Source organism: Salmo salar, chromosome 01 (assembly GCF_965601325.2).
Source record: "Salmo salar chromosome 01, fSalSal1, whole genome shotgun sequence".
In the NCBI taxonomy this organism is placed as follows: domain Eukaryota; kingdom Metazoa; phylum Chordata; class Actinopteri; order Salmoniformes; family Salmonidae; genus Salmo; species Salmo salar.
The window spans coordinates 152,176,948-152,197,084 of NC_138291.1; the positions used below are offsets into that span (position 1 = coordinate 152,176,948).

The window sequence follows — 20,137 nt, forward strand, 5'->3', positions numbered from 1 at the left end:
AATAAATCCACAGGTTCAACTCCAATTGACTCAAATGATGTCAATTAGCCTATCAGAAGCTTCTAAAGCCATGACATCATTTTCTGGAATTTTCCAAGCTCTTTAAAGGCATGGTCAACTTAGGGTATGTAAACTTCTGACCCACTGGAATTGTGATACAGTGAATTATAAGTGAAATAATCTGTCTGTAAACTTGTGGAAAATGACTTGTGTCATGCACAAAGTAGATGTCCTAACTGACTTACCAAAACTATAGTTTGTTTTAATAAGACATTTGTGGAGTGGTTGAAAACGACTCCGGCCAGTGTTGTAACGACTCCGGCCTAAGTGTATCAAAGGTCACCTAGGGTGTGCTTATATGTGTCCATTTTCACTGCAAGTACAGTGTGTGGTGTGAAATGGAAATGTCATTTTTACATATCCCACTCCCCCTGAGACCCCCTCGGAGACTGGGGTCACAGCCAGGGATTCGAGTAACCTTAAGATCAAATTTAAAAAGAGCTTTGCTCCAGGCTGAGGTTTGTGATTAACTTCGGCCAAGGAAAGACAGGAGAAATCCATTCCCTCCCTCCATCCATCCATTTCCTCGAATCACGCCATCTGCTGAGCAGAAGAGATATGGCGGCCAAGAGGGTGTGATAAAGATCTCTAAGCCTTGATAGTTATCGACATTACATCTCTCCCACCCATCACACATATTCAAACAAACTGTCTGTGTGTGTGTGTGTGTGTGTGTGTGTGTGTGTGTGTGTGTGTGTGTGTGTGTGTGTGTGTGTGTGTGTGTGTGTGTGTGTGTGTGTGTGTGTGTGTGTGTGTGTGTGTGTGTGTGTCCCAGTCCTTGTGTCTTCCTTAATGGAATGAGACAGGCTGTGATGGTGTGTGATGGGCCCACCTGCCATAGTGTCTGGTCCTCTCTAACTCCAGGCTGTCAACCTGTCTCCACTGTCTACCACAGTGAGAGCACTGTCTGTTAACTAAGGTTGAATATTTTCCTAGTATTTTACAAATGTTCCATCCAGACAATAAATCACTTTTCTCCCGGGTAACCCAATATTTCCCGCCAATACCGGAAATATCATTCTAAGTATTATAATGCATTTAAATAGGTTTATGTCTGGATTTGATTAGAGCTTTGATAAAAAATTCAAGCCTGATTCCTGAGCCTGATTAAATACATTTTATGAGCCCTACATTAAAGACATTTATTGATCATCCTTGAGATGGTTCTACAACTTGATTGGATGGAGTCCACTTGTGGTAAATTATTTTGATTGGACATGATTTGGAAAGGCACACACCTGTCTATATAAGGTCCCACAGTTGACAGTGCATGTCAGAGCAAAAACCAAGCCATGAGGTCGAAGGAATTGTCCGTAGAGCTCGATAGAAGCCACTCCTCATTAAAAGGAACATGACAGCCCGCTTGGAGTTTGCCAAAAGGCACCTAAAGGACTATCAGACCATGAGAAACAAGATTCTCTGGTCTAATGAAACCAAGATTGAACTCTTTGGCCTGAATGCCAAGCGTCACGTCTGGAGGAAACCTGGCACCATCCCTACGGTGAAGCATGGTGGTGGCAGCATCATGCTGCAGGATGGAAATTACAGAGAGATCCTTCATGAAAACCTGTTCCACTGCACTCAGAACCTCAGACTGGGGAGAAGGTTCACCTTCCAACAAGACAACAGCCCTAAGCACACAGCCAGGACAACTCAGGAGTGGCTTCGGGACAAGTCTCTGAATGTCCTTGAGTGGCCCAGCCAGAAACCGGACGTGAACCCAATTGAACATCTCTGGAGAGACCTGAAAATAGCTGTGCAGTGACACTCCCCATCCACCCTGACAGATCTTGAGAGGATCTGCAGAGAAGAACGGGAGAAACTCGCCAAATACAGTTGTCAAGCTTGTAGCATCATACCCCAAAAAACTTGAGGCTGTAATCACTGCCAAAGGTGCTTCAACAATGTACTGAGTAAATGGTCTGAATACTTACTGTCACGTCCTGACCAGTATAAGGGGTTATTGGTTATTGTAGTTTGGTCAGGACGTGGCAGGGGGTATTTGTTTTATGTGGTTCGGGGTTTAATGGGACATGTATTTATGTAAGAGGGGTGTTTGATTTATGTGTTCCAGGGTTTTTGGGTAATGTTCTTGTTTTGTATTTCTATGGTTTTCTATGTTGTGTATTTCTTTGTCTTGGCCTAGTATGGCTCTCAATCAGGAACAGTTGTACATCGTTGTTGCTGATTGAGAGTCATACTTTGGTAGCCCTGTTTCACCTGTCCCTTTGTGGGAAGTTGTTGTTGTACTGCTGTGTGTTAGCCTGCAACACTGTTCGTTCGATCGTTTTCTTGTTTTGTTTGTTACGTGTTCTTTTAAAGTTAAGATGAGCACTCAACCCGCTGCGCCTTGGTCCCTTTCATACGACGACCGTTACACTTACGTAAATAAAATATTTCAGTTTTTGATTTTTAATACATTTGCAAATATTTATAAAAACCTGTTTTTGCTTTGTCATTATGGGGTATTGTGTGTACATTGATGAAGAAAAAAAACTATTGAATCAATTTTAGAATAAGGCTGTAATGTAACAAAATGTGCAAAAAGTCAAGGGGTCTAAATACTTTCTGAATCCACTGTACAGTATATGCCTATATATCAATCTTGAACAGGATTATCTATTTTGGATGCAATTTGAATGGAATTGATGGAGAGGGAGAGACTGCTGAGAGAGTGCTCGTTCATGCACTGATTTAAAGCAACGATATAGGAGTGTTTCAAACTCTGTAGCTGCAATTTAAATTAAACAAATAATATATATCACGACAATAAATAAACAAGGTGACCCCAGAAAGCCAGATGGAGATGTGTAAATTAGACGTGCATTCGCTTTTTATATTACTGTAGCACAGGCTATGCTGCAGCAAATGTAGGTGTAACTGTCCCAATAAATTATGAGATAATAGGTGTACATACTGAGATGGGCTGTCGGTCTTGAGCGTTGATCATACAGTGACCAGAGAGAAGGCCGTAGAGATTGCAGATTTAGACATCACATAATTTAGCAGTTCCATTTCACATCATGTTCATATAAATAATTTATTCTAATATTTTATTACAAAAGAGCGTTTTCTCGCAGTTATTTATTCCTTGAAAATTAAGTGGTTTTGGGCGGTAAATCTCGATAACTGGGTTCCCGCCATTCAACCCTACTGTCCAACAAGGAGAAAAGTGTGTGTGTGGGGGTACCTGCCTATGCCAAAGTCATGGTCAGAGAAATAAGAGCTAGGTAGAACACTAGCTGTACCAGACACTATTATCTTGTCATTTGCTAGGGGAGATCCAGACAGAGATATAGTGAACTAATATAGATTCTGTTGTGCAGTTGTATCCCTTAGGAACACTGACCACCTAAACACACTCTACCCTTCACACCACTGAGGTCATGTTCGTCCCCAAGGGTTGCTGTATACTCACCTACAATAATATGTGCAATATCTAATAACTATCTAATAACTATATTATGATATTAGTATACTGGTTCAATACTGTTACTTCACTAATTACTGCATGAATTAGCATATTGGTCAACCATAAATAATACCACTGTTAAATTGATTTATGACACGAAAAGTCAACTGTACATAGAACCTGACTGACTATGACAAACACAGCAATTAAGGTGTAATCGTAATTGGTTACTGATTTTACATGAACAATATTTCTGATCCTATGCTAAAGTCAGTATCACAGTTTCAGCACTATATTTACTGACTAAGGAACATTCTCAGGCAAATAAAATAATAAAACTCCCTCCTACCATCCCAACTCATGTTAGAACTTCACATTGAAGGCAGTCGTGTTTCTGTGACAGTGTACATGCACTGTACATCAAATTAGTATTTCGAAAGAGATAACTGCTCGTTCAACACAGACTTCCATGGACAGCCTGTGTATCACTGGGCTAACCCCGGGGGGCAGCCGAGTGAGATTGTTAGGCAGAATACTGCATCTCCTCGCTGCAATCTCAAATTGTTTTTCAGAACCAGATCAGAATGCTTGCGATTCTCCCAACTCAACAGCAGAGGTCACTCTTGCATTTATTTTACAGTTGCAGGAGAGCCGCCTGAGTCACTTTAAGACATCTACTGCACATGGGGAGGGAGATCACAGCTTGTATGGCAATTACAGCCTGTTAATACTGTTGGACCAATACTGTTGGACTGATACTTTTGGACTAATACTGTTGGGCTATTTTAATCATTCTTTAAAAAAGGATAACAAAGGATAACTTGTCATGCTTTATGAAGAATTCATATGGCCTTTATAAGATGCTTCTCAAATGCTAAATAAGAAAATGTCATACTATATAAGGGCCCTTTTAATAACAGGCCCCTTTCATGTGATGTTTTGCAAATAACAAATGTTTTGCTTGATGTGACTGTGCTCTGCAGGTACACACAACAGTGTGTGGGGGTGTAGTTTGTGTGTCTGTTGTGGTGCTCTCTCTTAGCTCCCTCTGTCTTTCCCACGCTCCACACCCCTGTCTCTATAGTAGGTGACAGGGTCACAGGAAATCCCCTGTCCCACTTCTGCCCCACCTCACTTACTCACACACACACACACCACCCTGGTTGAAACAAACACAGTCCCCGGAGCCTCTTTCCTGAGAGGCCTTGCCGTACTAAAATAACAATGATAGGCGGGTGGAGATGCACCCTCCTTGTACACCCCCCTCCCACACACACACACATCCCTCCCATCCCCTGATGACTTCCTATTCCACTGTGGTGGAGGGGTGCAGGGGAAAACCGTGCAGAGCGTGACCCAGCTGAGAGCACAGTTCATGGGGAGGATAGACCTACTACACCCCCCTCCTGTGTGTTGTGTCTCCGGGGCCAGAACATGAGCTAATGTAATGTAACATAATGTAATGTAACATAATGTAATGTAACATAATGTAATGCCCTGTCATCTGTTGGATTAAACACATAATAATAGCTAACCTCTCCCTAGCCTGACCAGTAGCTCACTTCGTATGTCAAAGAAGGCAGTCACATACTGGACTGTTGAATGGTAGAACTGTTACACTGATAACAACACGTAGTTCAATATCTAAAACCGGCGCTTTAATGGGGTGTTGTCCTAGGGACAATTATATAAAGTTTTAGTTTGAGCTGTCATTTCAGAGGGAATATGTAAAAGTAAAAAGTGAAAGAGAGAATGAGGGAGGGACAGAGAGAGACAGAGAGAAACAGATAGAAAAAGGGAGGGAGGGGAGTTTTATAAGGTACCATATTTAATGACAGATGTCCCCTCAGGCATGGATGGTGAGATAGAACAGGCAGATTTGGGAATAAGAGAGAAGACAGAAAGAGAGAGAGATAATGAAAGAGAGGGTGGGGGAGAGTGAGAGTGAGACATAAAAAGCGAGAGATAAGGGTGCTCTAAAGTGCGTCACAGACATTGTAACGCCCTGGCCATAGAGAGGGGTTTTTTGTTCTTTATTTTGGTTAGGCCAGGGTGTTACATTGGGTGGGCGTTCTATGTTCTGTTTCTATGTGTTTGTATTTCTTTGTTTTGGGCCGTGTGTGGCTCCCAAACCAGGCACAGCTGAAGTTCGTTGCTGTTGATTGGGAGTCACACATAAGTGCATGTTTTTCCGTTGGAGTTTTGTGGGTAATTGTTTCTGTTCGTGTTACTGTGTTTAACGTGACAGGACTGTTAATTGTTTTGTATTGTATAGTGTTCTTGCCGTAATTAAATATATGACGAACACTAACTCCGCTGCGTTTTGGTCCACTCTCTCTAAAGGCAACCGTTACAGACATACAGTATATATACTGCTCAAACTCCAAGTCAATCACACTTCTGTGAAATCAAACTGTCCACTTAGGAAGCAACACTGATTGACAATAAATTTCACATGCTGTTGTGCAAATGGAATAGACAACAGGTGGAAATTATAGGCAATAAGTAAGACACCCCCAATAAAGGAGTGGTTCTGCAGGTGGAGACCACAGAGCACTTCTCAGTTCCTATGCTTCCTGGCTGATGTTTTGGTCACTTTTGAATGCTGGCGGTGCTTTCACTCTAGTGGTAGCATGAGACGGAGTCTACAACCCACACAAGTGGCTCAGGTAGTGCAGCTCATCCAGGATGGCACATCAATGCGAGCTGTGGCAAGAAGGTTTGCTGTGTCTGTCAGCGTAGTGTCCAGAGAATGGAGGCACTACCAGGAGACAGGCCAGTACATCAGGAGGCCGTAGGAGGGCAACAACCCAGCAGCAGGACCGCTACCTCCGCCTTTGTGCAAGGAGGAGCAGGAGGAGCACTGCCAGAGCCCTGCAAAATGACCTCCAGCAGGCCACAAATGTGCATGTGTCTGCTCAAACGGTCAGAAACAGACTCCATGAGGGTGGTATGATCGCCCGACGTCCACAGGTGGGGGTTGTGCTTACAGCCCAACACCGTGCAGGACGTTTGGCATTTGCCAGAGAACACCAAGATTGGCAAATTCGCCACTGGCGCCCTGTGCTCTTCACAGATGAAAGCAGGTTCACACTGAGCACGTGACAGACGTGACAGAGTCTGGAGACGCCGTGGAGAACGTTCTGCTGCCTGCAACATCCTCCAGCATGACCGGTTTGGCGGTGGGTCAGTCATGGTGTGGGGTGACATTTCTTTGGGGGGCCGCACAGCCCTCCATGTGCTCGCCAGAGGTAGCCTGACTGCCATTAGGTACCGAGATGAGATCCTCAGACCCCTTGTGAGACCATATGCTGGTACGGTTGGCCCTGGGTTCCTCCTAATGCAAGACAATGCTAGACCTCATGTGGCTGGAGTGTGTCAGCAGTTCCTGCAAGAGGAAGGCATTGATGCTATGGACTGGCCCGCCCGTTTCCCAGACCTGAATCCAATTGAGCACATCTGGGACATCATGTCTCGCTCCATCCACCAACGTCACGTTGCACCACAGACTGTCCAGGAGTTGGCGGATGCTTTAGTCCAGGTCTGGGAGGAGATCCCTCAGGAGACCATCCGCAACCTCATCGGGAGCATGCCCAGGCGTTGTAGGGAGGTCATACAGGCACGTGGAGGCCACACACACTACTGAGCCTCATTTTGACTTGCTTTAAGGACATTACATCAAAGTTGGATCAGCCTGTAGTGTGGTTTTCCACTTTAATTTTGAGTGTGACTCCAAATCCAGACCTCAGTGGGTTGATAAATTGGATTTCCATTAATTATTTTTGTGTGATTTTGTTGTCAGCACATTCAACTATGTAAAGAAAAAAGTATTTAATAAGATTATTTCTTTCATTCAGATCTAGGATGTGTTGTTTACGTGTTCCCTTTATTTTTTTGAGCAGTGTCGTTGCAGGGATGCGGCGGGACAGGACACAGACACCCCAGGATATTGTGACTCGGTTTGGGCTCCACACTGTCCAACCACAGCTGATCAGTATGACTGGACTCTCTGCCACCTGATCCCTATGTACAGTATATCAACAGATCTCACTTTCTCGTGAAAGCACACACACACACACACACACACACACACACACACACACACACACACACACACACACACACACACTCACATATACTTACAGCCTCTTCACACTGAAAGGATCTCACTAGCATCCAGCCGGCTCTGGCTTACTGTAACCCCAGCTCTCTACTCTGAGTCAGAACCCTCTCCATCTCCTCTCTACATTATGAACACATGCATTGACAGTAAGAGGCATTTATTTGACCTGCAGTGCTTTGTTATACTGTGGGCCACACTACTGTATTCTTTGCAAGGTGCCAACTGAGTGGAGTGTTTATCCTGTTATGGATAGGGGGCAGTATTTTCACGGCCGGATAAAAAACGTACCCGATTTAATCTGGTTATTACTCCTGCCCAGAAACTAGAATATGCATATAATTATTGGCGTTGGATAGAAAACACTCCAAAGTTTCTAAAACTGTTTGAATGGTGTCTGTGAGTATAACAGAACTCATATGGCAGGCAAAAACCTGAGAAGATTCCTTACAGGAAGTGGCCTGTCTGACCATTTCTTGGGCTTCTACACTCTCTTTATTGAAAACTGAGGATCTCTGCTGTAACGTGACACTTCCTACGGCTCCCATAGGCTCTCAGAAGGCGGCAAACCGCTGAATGATGTCTTTGCAGGCCCTGGCTGAAAAACAGTAGCGCATTTGGATAATGGTAGATTATATGCTAGCTTGAAAAATGGGTGTCTGATTATTTCTGGCTGGGTACTCTGCTGACATAATCTAATGTTTTGCTTTCGTTGTAAAGCCTTTTTGAAATCGGACAGTGTGGTTAGATTAACGAGAGTCTTGTCTTTAAAATGGTGTAAAATAGTCATATGTTTGAGAAATTGAAGTAATAGCATTTCTAAGGTATTTGAATAACGCGCCACGGGATTCCACTGGCTGTTGAGTAGGTGGGACGATTTCGTCCCACATACTCTAGAGAGGCTAAGTAACTCATGCAAGCAGTAAAATTAGATTAAAAAATATATAAAAATACACCTTATGGATCTCTATCTTACAGGGAGATGTAATTCACTGTTGCTGGCCTACACATGGTAGATGCTAAGGGTCAGATTTAGAGTAAGGTCCATGTCAAGGGTCAGCAACTAGTACCTTCTTCGCGTCTCAACTGTTTTTAGGAAATCCATCCTGTAGTCTCAGCATTGTCTGAGGTTGAGGGTTTGAGGGTAACTGTCAAGTCTATGATCGGTCAGGTCAACAAGGTCAAGGTTAGGCCTATGGGGTTTATACACTGACCGTCAAAGCTGTTTTAGGGACAGGGGGTTAAAGGGGTTCATGTTGGGGTCATGTCTAATAGCACCAGGACCAGCTCTAAGGTTTTTGTTTAAGAGTTGAAACACTGACCGTCCTGTAGCCGTAGTTGTCTGAGAAATAGAGGGTTCTGTAGGACGTTACATCTCCCTGGTTCATCCTCTCTGGTCACCAACATCAGGTCTGTATAGATGAACACGGTCACCTACAGAGAGAGAGAGAGAGAGAGAGAGAGAGAGAGAGAGAGAGAGAGAGAGAGAGAGAGAGAGAGAGAGAGAGAGAGAGAGAGAGAGAGAGAGAGAGAGAGAGAGAGAGAGAGAGAGAGAGAGAGAGAGAGAGAGAGAGAGAGAGAGAGAGAGAGAGAGAGAGAGAGAGAGAGAGAGAGAGAGAGAGAGAGAGAGAGAGAGAGAGAGAGAGAGAGAGGGGAGACTGAATTAAACTTGGCTGAGAATCTCATATCGCTAAATCTCGACATAACAGCACTATGCATATATTGCAAAAAAAGTTGACATTGACGCACAACACACTAGATGCTCTTTTGCTAAACACATATTCATAAGCACACACAAACTCACAAACACAAACATGCTTGCTTATCAAATCCAATTATATTGGTTGCATACACATATTTAGCAGATGTTATTGCAGGTGTTGATAATGCTTGAGTTCCTAGCTCCAACAGTGCAGTAACATCTAACAATTAGGGCGAGTAATGTTGGACTCTGGAGTTTATATACAGTTGAAGTCGGAAGTTTACATACACCTTAGCCAAATACATTTAAACTCAGTTTTTCACAATTCCTGACATTTAATCCGAGTAAAAAACTCCTGTCTTAGGTCAGTTTCGATCACTACTTTATTTTAAGAATGTGAAATGTCAGAATAATAGTAGAGAGAATGATTTATTTCAGCTTTTATTTCTTTCATCACATTCCCAATGGGTCAGAAGTTTACAAACACTCAAATAGTATTTGGTAGCACTGCCTTTAATGTTTTTAACTTGGGTCAAATGTTTCGGGTTGCCTTTCACAAGCGTCCCACAATAAGTTGGGTGAATTTTGGCCCATTCCTCCTGACAGAGCTGGTGTAACTGAGTCAGGTTTCTAGGCCTCCTTGCTCGCACACACTTCTTCAGTTCTGCCCACAAATTTTCTATAGGATTGAGGTCAAGGCTTTGTGATGGCCATCCCAATACCTTGACTTTGTTGTCCTTAAGCCATTTTGCCGCGACTTTGGCAGTATGCTTGGGGTCATTGCTTCAATATATCCACATAATTTCCTTCCCCATGATGCCATCTAGTTTGTGAAGTGCAACAGTCTCTCCTACAGCAAAGCACCCCCACAACATGATGCTGCCACCCCCGTGCTTCATGGTTGGGATGGTGTTCTTCGGCTTGCAAGCCTCCGTCTTTTTCCCTTTTTCCTCCAAACATAACGATGGTCATTATGGCCAAACAGTTCTATTTTTGTTTCATCAGACCAGAGGACATTTCTCCAAAAAGTACGATCTTTGTTCCCATGTGCAGTTGCAAACTGTGGTCTGGATTTTTTTATGGTGGTTTTGGAGCAGTGGCTTCTTCCTTGCTGAGCGGCCTTTCAGGTTATGTAGATATAGGACTCGTTTTACTGTGGATATGGATACTTTTGTACGTGTTTCCTCCAGAATCTTCACAAGGTCCTTTGCTGTTGTTCTGGGATTGATTTGCGCTTTTCGCACCGAAGTACGTTCATCTCAAGGAGACAGAATGTGTCTCCTTCTTGAGCGGTGTGACGGTACCTTCAGGTGTTTAGAAATTGCTCCTAAGGATAAACCAGACTTGTGGAGGTCTACAATTTTTTTTCTGAGGTCTAGGCTGATTTCTTTTGATTTTCCCATGATGTCAAGCAAAGAGACAAGTTTGAAGGTAGGCCTTGACATACATCCACAGGTACACCTCCAATTTTCTCAAATGATGTCAATTAGCCTATCAGAAGCTTCTAAAGCCATGACATAATTTTCTGGAATTTTCCAGGCTGTTTAAAGGCACAGTCAACTTAGTGTATGTAAACTTATGACCCACTGGAATTGTGATACAGTGAATTATAGGTGAAAAAATCTGTCTGTAAACAATTGTTGAAAAATGACGTGTCATGCATGTCCTAACCGACTTGCCAAAACTATAGTTTGTTAACAAGAAATTTATGGAGTAGTTGAAAAACGAGTTTTATGTAAACTTCTGACATCAACTGTATATATATATATATATATATATATAAAGTATATACAGTACCAGTCAAAAGTTTGGACACACCTACTCATTCAAGGGTCTTTCTTTATTTTACTATTTTCTACATTGTAGAATAATAGTAAAGACATCAAAACTATGAAATAACACATTTGGAATCATGCAGTAACCAAAAAAGTGTAAAAAAAATCCAAATATATTTTATATTTGAGATTCTTCAAAGTAGCCACCCTTGGCCTTGATGACAGCTTTGCACACTCTTGGAATTCTCTCAACCAGCTTCATGAAGAACACTTTTCCAAGAGTTTTGAAGGAGTTCCCACATATGCTGAGCACTTGTTGTCTGGATTTCCTTCACTCTGCGGTCCAACTCATCCCAAACCATCTCAATTGGGTTGAGGTTGAGTGATTGTGGAGATCAGGTAATCTGATGCAGCACTCCATCACTCTCTTTCTTGGTCAAATAACCCTTGCACAGCCTGGAGGTGTGTTGGGTTATTGTCCTGTTGAAAAACAAATGACAGTCCCAATAAGCACAAACCAGATGGGATGGCGTATCGCTGCAGAATACTGTGGTAGCCATGCTGGTTAAGTGTGTCTTGAATTCTAAATAAATCACAGACAGCGTCACCAGCAAAGCACTCCCACACCATCACACCTCCTCCTCCGTGCTTCAAGGTGGGAAACACACATGCAAAAGTTATCCGTTCACCTACTCTGCGTCTCACAAAGACACGGTGGTTGGAACAAAAAATCTCAAATTTGGACTCATCAGACCAAAAGGACAGATTTCCACCGGTCTAATGTCCATTGCTCATGTTTCTTGGCCCATGCAAGTTTCTTATTATTATTGGTGTCCTTTTAGTAGTGGTTTCTTTGCAGAAATTTGATCATGAAAGCCTGATTCATCAAGTCTCCTCTGAACAGTTGATGTTGAGATGTGTCTCTTACTTGAACTCTGTGAAGCATTTATTTGGGCTGCAATCTGAGGTGCAGTTAACTCTAATGAACTTCTCCTCTGCAGGTAATTCTGGGTCTTCCTTTCCTGTGGTGGTCCTCATGAGAGCCAGTTTCATCATAGCGCTTGATGGTTTTTGCTACTGCACTTGAAGAAACTTTCAAAGAGCTTGAAATATTCAGGATCTACTGACCTTCATGTCTTAAAGTAATGATGGACTGTTGTTTGTCTTTGCTTAATTGAGCTGTTCTTGCCGTAATATGGATTTGATCTTTTACCAAATAGGGCTATCATCTGTATACCACCCCTACCTTGTCACAACACAACTGATAGGCTGAAACACATTAAGAAGGAAATAAATTCCACAAATGAACTTTTAACAAGGCACACCTGTTAATTGAAATGCATTCCAGGTGACTACCTCATTAAACTGGTTGAGAGAATGCCAAGAGTGTGCAAAGCTGTCATCAAGGCAAAGGGTGGCTACTTTAAAGAATCTAAATTCTAAAATATGTTTGTTTAACACTGTGTGTGTGTGAAGGGATGTACTGTATAGATACTATTGACAGTATATGGATAGAATATGTAGTACATCTGAAGAATTGTACAACAATAGTTAACCTGTCGGGGCTTGGGGACAGTATTTTCACGTCCGGATGAAAAACGTACCCAATTTAAACAGGTCACTACTCTGGCCCAGAAACTAGAATATGCAGATTATTAGTAGATTTGGATAGGAAATACTCTGAAGTTTCTAAAACTAATTGAATGGTGTCTGTGAGTATAACAGAACTCATATGGCAGGCAAAAACCTGAGAAAAATCCAAGCAGGAAGTGAAAAGTCTGAGAATTGTAGTTCTTCTTTTGATTCTCTATCGAAGCTACAGTGTCTGTGGGGGAGGTTGCACTTCCTAAGGCTTCCATTGGCTGTCTAAAGCCTTCAGAAAGTGGTTTGAGCATTTTCCTGTCACTGGGCAGATAACAGGAGCTCAGTTTCTGAGTGGTCTGCCTGGCAACAAAGGGATTGGATATGCGCAGTCACGCGAGCACGCCGTTCCTTCTTTTTCTTCTTGAATGAATATGCTATTGTCCAGTTGGAATATTATCGCAATTCTACGTTAAAAATACCATAAAGATTGATTTTAAACAGCGTTTGACATGCTTCTAAGTACGGTAATGGAACATTTAGACTTTTCGTCTCTCGTTCCGCACTCGCGCGTTATGCCTTTGGATAAGTGATCTGTACGCACGAACAAAACAGAGGTATTTGTACATAAATATGGATTATTTCGAACAAAAACAACATTTCTTGTGGAAGTAGCAGTCCTGGGAGTGCATTCTGACGAAGATCAGCAAAGGTAAGAGAATATTTCTAATACTAATTCTGAGTTTAGGTTGCCCCGAACTTGGCGGGTGTCTGAATAGCTCACCGTGATGGCTGAGCTATGTATTCAGAATATTGAAAAATGTGCTTTCTCCGTAAAGCTATTTTAAAATCTGACACAGCGGTTGCATCCAGGGGTAGTCTATCTATAATTCTTAAAATAATTGTTATATATTTTGTCAATGTTTATGATGAGTATTTTTGTAAATTGATGTGCACATTCACCGGACGTTTTGGTGGGAAAACATTTTCTGAACATCACGCGCCAATGTAAAATGCTGTTTTTGGATATAAATATGAACTTTATCGAACAAAACATATATGTATTGTGTAACATGATGTCCTAGGAGGGTCATCTGATGAAGATCGTCAATGGTTAGTGCTTCATTTAGCTGTGTTTTGGGTTTTATTGACACATGTCCTTGCTTGGAAAATGGCTGTGTGATTATTTTTGTCTATGTACTCTCCTAACATAATCTAATGTTTTGCTTTCGCTGTAAAGCCTTTTTGAAATCTGACAATGTGGTTAGATTAACGAGAAGTTTATCTTTAAAATGGTGTAAAATAGTTGTATGTTTGAGAAATTAGAATTATGACATTTTGTTGTTTTTGATTTTTCCGCCCTGATATTTCACTGGCTGTGTCCCGCAGGTGCTAGCCATAGAAGTTAAATAGGATAGGACTTGACTTGAAAACTTTATATACATATGAAGTGGGTTAAACAGTGTGTAAACATTATTAAAGTGACCAGTGTTCCATGGTTGAGTAACCAAGTGGTAGCCAGCTAGTGACAGTGACTAAGTTCAGGGCAGGGTACTGGGCAGAGGCTGGCTAGTGGTGACTGTTTAACAGTCTAATGGCCTTGAGATAGAAACTGTTTTTCAGTCTCTTGGTCCCAGCTTTGATGCACATGTACTGACTTCGCCTTCTGGATGGTAATAGGGTGTGAACAGCTTGGGTGGCTGAGTTCCTTGATGATCTTCTTGGCCTTCCTGTGACACTGGGTGCTGAAGATGTCCTTGGAGGGCAAACAGTTTGCCCCCAGTGATGCGATGGGCAGACTACACCAACCTCTGGAGAGCCCTATGGTTGTGGACGGTGCAGTTGCCGCACCAGGCAGTGATACAGCCCGACAGGTTGCTCTCAATGGTGCATCTGTAAAAGTTTGTGGGGGTCTTAGGGTCTAAGCTGGATTTCTTTAGGCTCCTGACATTGAAGAGGCGCTGTTGCGTCTTTTTCACAACACTGTCTACGTTAGTGGACCATTTCAGATTGTCAGTGATGTATATGCCAAATAACTTTAAGCTTTTTTCACCTTCTCCACTGCAGCCACGTTGATGTGAATGGGGGCGTGCTCTCTCTGCTGTCTCTTGAAGTCCATGATCAGTTACTTTGTTTTGTTGTCATTGAAAGAGAGGTTATTTTCCTGGCACCACTCCACAAGAGCCCTCACCTCCTCCTTGTAGACTGTCTCATCATCGTTGGTAATCAGGCCTACCACTGTTGCATGGTTTTAAAACTGGATGATTGAGTTGGAGACGTGTGTGGCCACGCAGTAATGGGTGAACAGGGAGTACAGGATGAGTCTGAGCACGCATCCTTGTGGGGCCCCTGTGTTAAGGATCAGCATAGTGGAGCTGTTGTTGCCTACCTTCACCACCTGGGGGCGGACCATCAGGAAGTCCAGGATCCATTTGCATAGGGCAGGGTTCAGACCCAGGGCCCTGAGGTTAGTGATGAGCTTGGAGGGTACTATGGTGTTGAAGGCTGAGCTGTAGTCAAGGAACACTATTCTTACATAAATATTCCTCTTGTCCAGATGGGAAATGCAGTGTGCAGTGCGATGACGATTTCGTCATCCCTGGATCTATTGGGGCTTTATTCAAATTGCAGTGGGTCTAGGGTGTCGGTTAAGTTGTAGGTGATTTGATCCTTAACTAGCCTCTCAAAGCACTTCATGATGACAGAAGTAAGTGCTACGCAGCGATAGTAATACCTTCACTTTCTTGGGTACAGGAACAATGGTGGTCATCTTGAAGCAAGTGGGGAAAACAGACTGGGATAGGGAGAGATTGAATATGTCCCTAAACACACCGTCTGGGTCGGCAGCCTTGCCAGGGTTAACACGCTTAAATGTCTTACTCACGTCGGCCACAAAGAATGAGATCTCACAGTCCACGGGAGTAGTGGTGGCCCGCGTCGGCGGCATCGTGTTTTCCTCGAAGCGGGCGAATAAAGTGTTTAGCTTGTCTGGGAGCAAGACGTCAGTGTCCGCAACGTGCCTGGTTTTCCTTTTATAATCCGTGATTGTCTGGAGTCCCTGCCACATACGCCTCGTGTCTGAGCCGTTGAATTGAGACTCCACTTTTTCTCTGTACTGACATTTTGCCTTACGAACGGCATAACTGGACTATTTGTACTAAACCATATTCCCAGTCACCTTGCTGTGGTTAGATACGGTGGTTCACGAATGCTGCCATCTATTCACAGTTTTGGGTTTGGATAGGTTTTAATCATCACAGTGGGAACAACATCCCCTATACACTTCCTGATAACCTCACTCACCGTGTCAGTGTATAAGTCAATGTTATTGTCAGAGGCAACCCAGAACATATCCCAGTCCAAGTGAACAAAGCAATCTTGAAGCGATTGGTCAGACCAGTGTTGAACAGTCCTTTGAACAGTCCTACTTTCTATCTATAGGAAGGGAGGAGCAGGATGTAGGCGTGATCTGATTTGCCAAAGGGAGGGTGGGGGAGGGCCTTGTAGCCTTCCTGGAATGGAGAGTAACAATGGTGGAGAGTTTTTTTATGCGTGAATGGCGCAGGCAATGTGTTGATAAAACTTCGGAAGCGTTCTTCTAAGATTTGCTTTAATAAAGTCTCCAGCTACAATAAATGTGGCCTTAGGATATGCGGTTTCCAGTTTGCACAAAGTCCAGTGTAGTTCCTTTATAGCTGTTGTGGTATCGGCTTGAGGGGGAATATACACGGCTGTGACAATGACCAAATAGAATTCTCTCGGGAGGTAATTACGGTCGGCATTTGATTGTGAGGTATTCTAGGTCAGATGAACAAAAGGACTTGAGTCCCTGTATGTTACCACAATCAGACCATGAGTAGTTAATCATGAAACATACACCTCCGCCTTTCTTTTTCCCAGAGAGTCCTTTATTCCGGTCTGCCGAATGTACTGAAAACACAGTTTGCTGTATGGGCAGGGACAGTATAGAGAGCCATGATTCCGTGAAACAGAGTATGTTACAATCACTGATGTCTCTCTGGAAGGAGGTCCTCACCCTGAGCTCATCTACTTTATTGTCCAGGGACTGAACATTACCAAGTAATACACTCGGAAGTGGTGGATAGTATGCACACCTCCTGAGTCGGACTGAAAGTCCACTCCGAAAACCTCTTCTCCGCCGGCAGCGTCTTGGAGCAGTCTCTGGGATAAGTGGAATTGCCTTGTGGGGTACGAACAAAAGGTACAATTTAGGAATGTAGTATTTCTGGGAGAAATGCTGGTGAGTTACCGCCACTCTAATATCCCAAAGTTATTTCCGGCTGTATGTAATAGTGCAACAGACGTTCTGAGCTAATAATGTAGGAAATAACACATAAAAAACTAAATACTGCCAAGTTGCTTAGGATCCAGAAACAGAGTGGCCATGTCTATCGGCCCCATCTTTTCATTGTCAACTGCCCTTCTATGTCAATTATGACATTTCTCAGAATCATCGAAATTGGACACACTTCCCAATCAAAATAGACGATAATCTTGATATTCCTTTAAATGTTTGAAATGATAATCTTGATAGTATTTTAAAATGTTTGATAGATGATCATTTTGCTAGTCTTTTAAGATGTTTGAAAGCTGATCATCTTGATTGTCTTTAAAATGTTTGATAGATTATAATCTCAATAGTTTTTTTTTAAATGTTTGATAGATGGTAATCTCGATGGTTGTCACCCTGCAATGTCAGAGTAGTTGTGTATCTGGTGTCATGGACAGAGAATCACACACATACTGACACACACACACATACAAACACACAAACACACAGACACACAAACACACACACATTCACAGCCCCTCTCGCCTCTTCAAAGTGCCTTCAGAAAAGTGTTAAACTGCAACCTTCTATGCAACAGGAAGTGTAGTTCACACAGGAAGACAGAGCACCATGGTCTATAGAGAAACATTGCTTCAACCTCCAAAGCCCCCCTAAAGATTACATTTGCATGTTGTGTGAATGCATGACTAATCGAAACCCTAGCTAGTCTAACTTATTCATGAGTTTTCTTAGTATTCTTCTGACCCACTAAAGCAAAAGCCTTGCTAACATAGAGAAATATGAAGGTACAGACACCAGTCCACAACTGCTTGCGGTGTAAGCATTTTCAGCACTTTAATTGACTGACTAATGAAACAAACTGGCAGTCACCCACCCTAAAGACCAATTATGGCTGGTACATGTTTGAAGGGTAGGGGGCTGTGAAAGGTGAGGGTAAAGGAGTGGGAGGCTTGCGTGTGAGAGAAGAGAAGGGCACACACACTGCCTTCCTAAACTGCCTTCCTTCCTGGCCCTAATGTGTGTGTGTTTTGGGTTGTGCTGTATCGGGGGTGTGGGGGGGTATTTTGGCAGAGGGACTTCTCTGTCTCCTGCCTGTCAGTGGATGGGCCAAACAATGAGACAGGCAGGAGAGAGAACGCCTGTATAACCTATTGTAATGCGCTAGGTCTCAATGGTGACTGGACGGGTCCTTTGCACTGGAGCTGCTATTACATGTGTGTGTCGGTTAGTTTTTCAGCATAATATGTGTGTCAGTGAAACTTCACCACACAGGACTGGACCAACACCATACACTCAACGTTTCCGATGTGAGTAAGATTTTTAAACAGGTCAACATTCACAAGGCCGCAGGGCCAGAGGGATTACCAGGACGTGTACACCGAGCATGCGCTGACCAACTGTCTTCACTGACATTTTCAACCTGTCCCTGCCTGAGTCTGTAATACCAACATGTTTCAAGCAGACCACCATAGTCCCTGTGCCCAAGAACACCAATGTAACCTGGCTAAATGACTACCATCCTGTAGCACTCACGTCTGTAGTCTTGAAGTGCTTTGAAAGGCTGGTCATGGCTCACATCAACACCATCATCCCAGACACCCTAGACCCACTCCAGTTTGCATACTGCCCCAACAGATCCGCAATCTCTATTGCACTCAACACTGCCCTTTCCCACCTGGACAAAAGGAACACCTATGTGAGAATGCTATTCATTGACTACAACTCAGCGTTCAACACCAATCGGTGTCCCGTCCATGGGATGGTTGAGCTAACGTAGGCTAATGCGATTAGCATGAGGTTGTAAGTAACAAGAACATTTCCCAGGACATAGACATATCTTATTTTGGCAGAAAGCTTAAATTCTTGTTAATCTAACTGCACTGACCAGTTAGTAGCTATTACAGTGAAAGAATACCATGCTATTGTTTGAGGAGAGTGCACAATTTTGAACATGGAAAGTTATTAATAAACAAATTAGGCACATTCGGGCAGTCTTGATACAACATTTTGAAGAGAAATGCAATGGTTCATTGGATCAGTCTAAAACTTCGCAAATACACTGATGCCATCTCGTGGCCAAAATCTAAATTGCGCCTGGGCTGGAATAATACATTATTCTCTTGCATTTCAAAATTATGGTACAAAAAAATACAAAAGAACGGTTGGTTTTTTCTTTGTATTATCTTTTACCAGATCTATTATGTTATATTCTCCTACATTCCTTTCACATTTCCACAAACTTCAAAGTGTTTCCTTTCAAATGGTACCACGAATATGCATATTCTTGCTTCAGGGCCGGAGCTACAGGCAGTTAGATTTGGGTATGTCATTTTAGGTGAAAATTTAAAAAAAGGGACATATCCTTAACCTGTTAGGGCTAGGGGGCAGTATTTGCACGGCTGGATAAAAAAATGTACCCGATTTAATCTGGTTACTAATCCTACCCAGTAACTAGAATATGCATATACTTATTATATATGGATAGAAAACACTCTAAAGTTTCTAAAACTGGTTGAATGGTGTCTGTGAGTATAACAGAACTCTTTGGCAGGCAAAACCCTGAGACATTTTCTGACAGGAAGTGGATACCTGATGTGTTGTATTACCTTTAAACCTATGCCATTGAAAAACACAGGGGCTGAGGAATATTTTGGCACTTCCTATTGCTTCCACTAGATGTCACCAGCCTTTACAAAGTGTTTTGAGTCTTCTGGAGGGAGATCTGACCGAACAAGAGCCATGGAACGATGATGGCCCATTAGACACCTGGCGCGCGAGTTCATGTTGGGTACCCTCGTTCCAATACGTTATAAAAGAGAATGCATTCGTCCACCTTGAATATTATTCATGTTCTGGTTAAAAAAGGCCCTAATGATTTATGCTATACAACGTTTGACATGTTTGAACGAACGGAAATATATTTTTTCCCCTCGTTCATGAAGTGAAGTCCGGCGGGCTTAGATCATGTGCTAACAAGACGGAGATTTTTGGACATAAATGATGAGCTTTTTTGAACAAAACTACATTCGTTATGGACCTGTGATACCTGGAAGTGACATCTGATGAAGAGAATCAAAGGTAATGGATTATTTACATAGTATTTTCGATTTTAGATCTCCCCAACATGACGGCTTGTCTGTATCGCAACGCGTATTTTTCTGGGCGCAGTGCTCAG

The 20,137-nt window shown here is 42.8% G+C and overlaps 1 protein-coding gene across 4 annotated transcripts in view; it reads right to left on the reverse strand.

The window, feature by feature from the left end:
- The window catches only part of LOC106565973 (regulator of G-protein signaling 3), a 200,272-nt gene that overhangs the window by 128,094 nt on the left and 52,041 nt on the right, over window positions 1–20,137 (reverse strand). For all 4 annotated transcript variants that reach the window (XM_014133716.3, XM_014133701.3, XM_014133709.3 and 1 more), the window contains one exon: window positions 8,915–9,026. In XM_014133716.3, coding sequence (XP_013989191.3) covers window positions 8,915–9,026 — 112 coding nt within the window. The remainder of the gene's footprint in view (window positions 1–8,914; window positions 9,027–20,137) is intronic.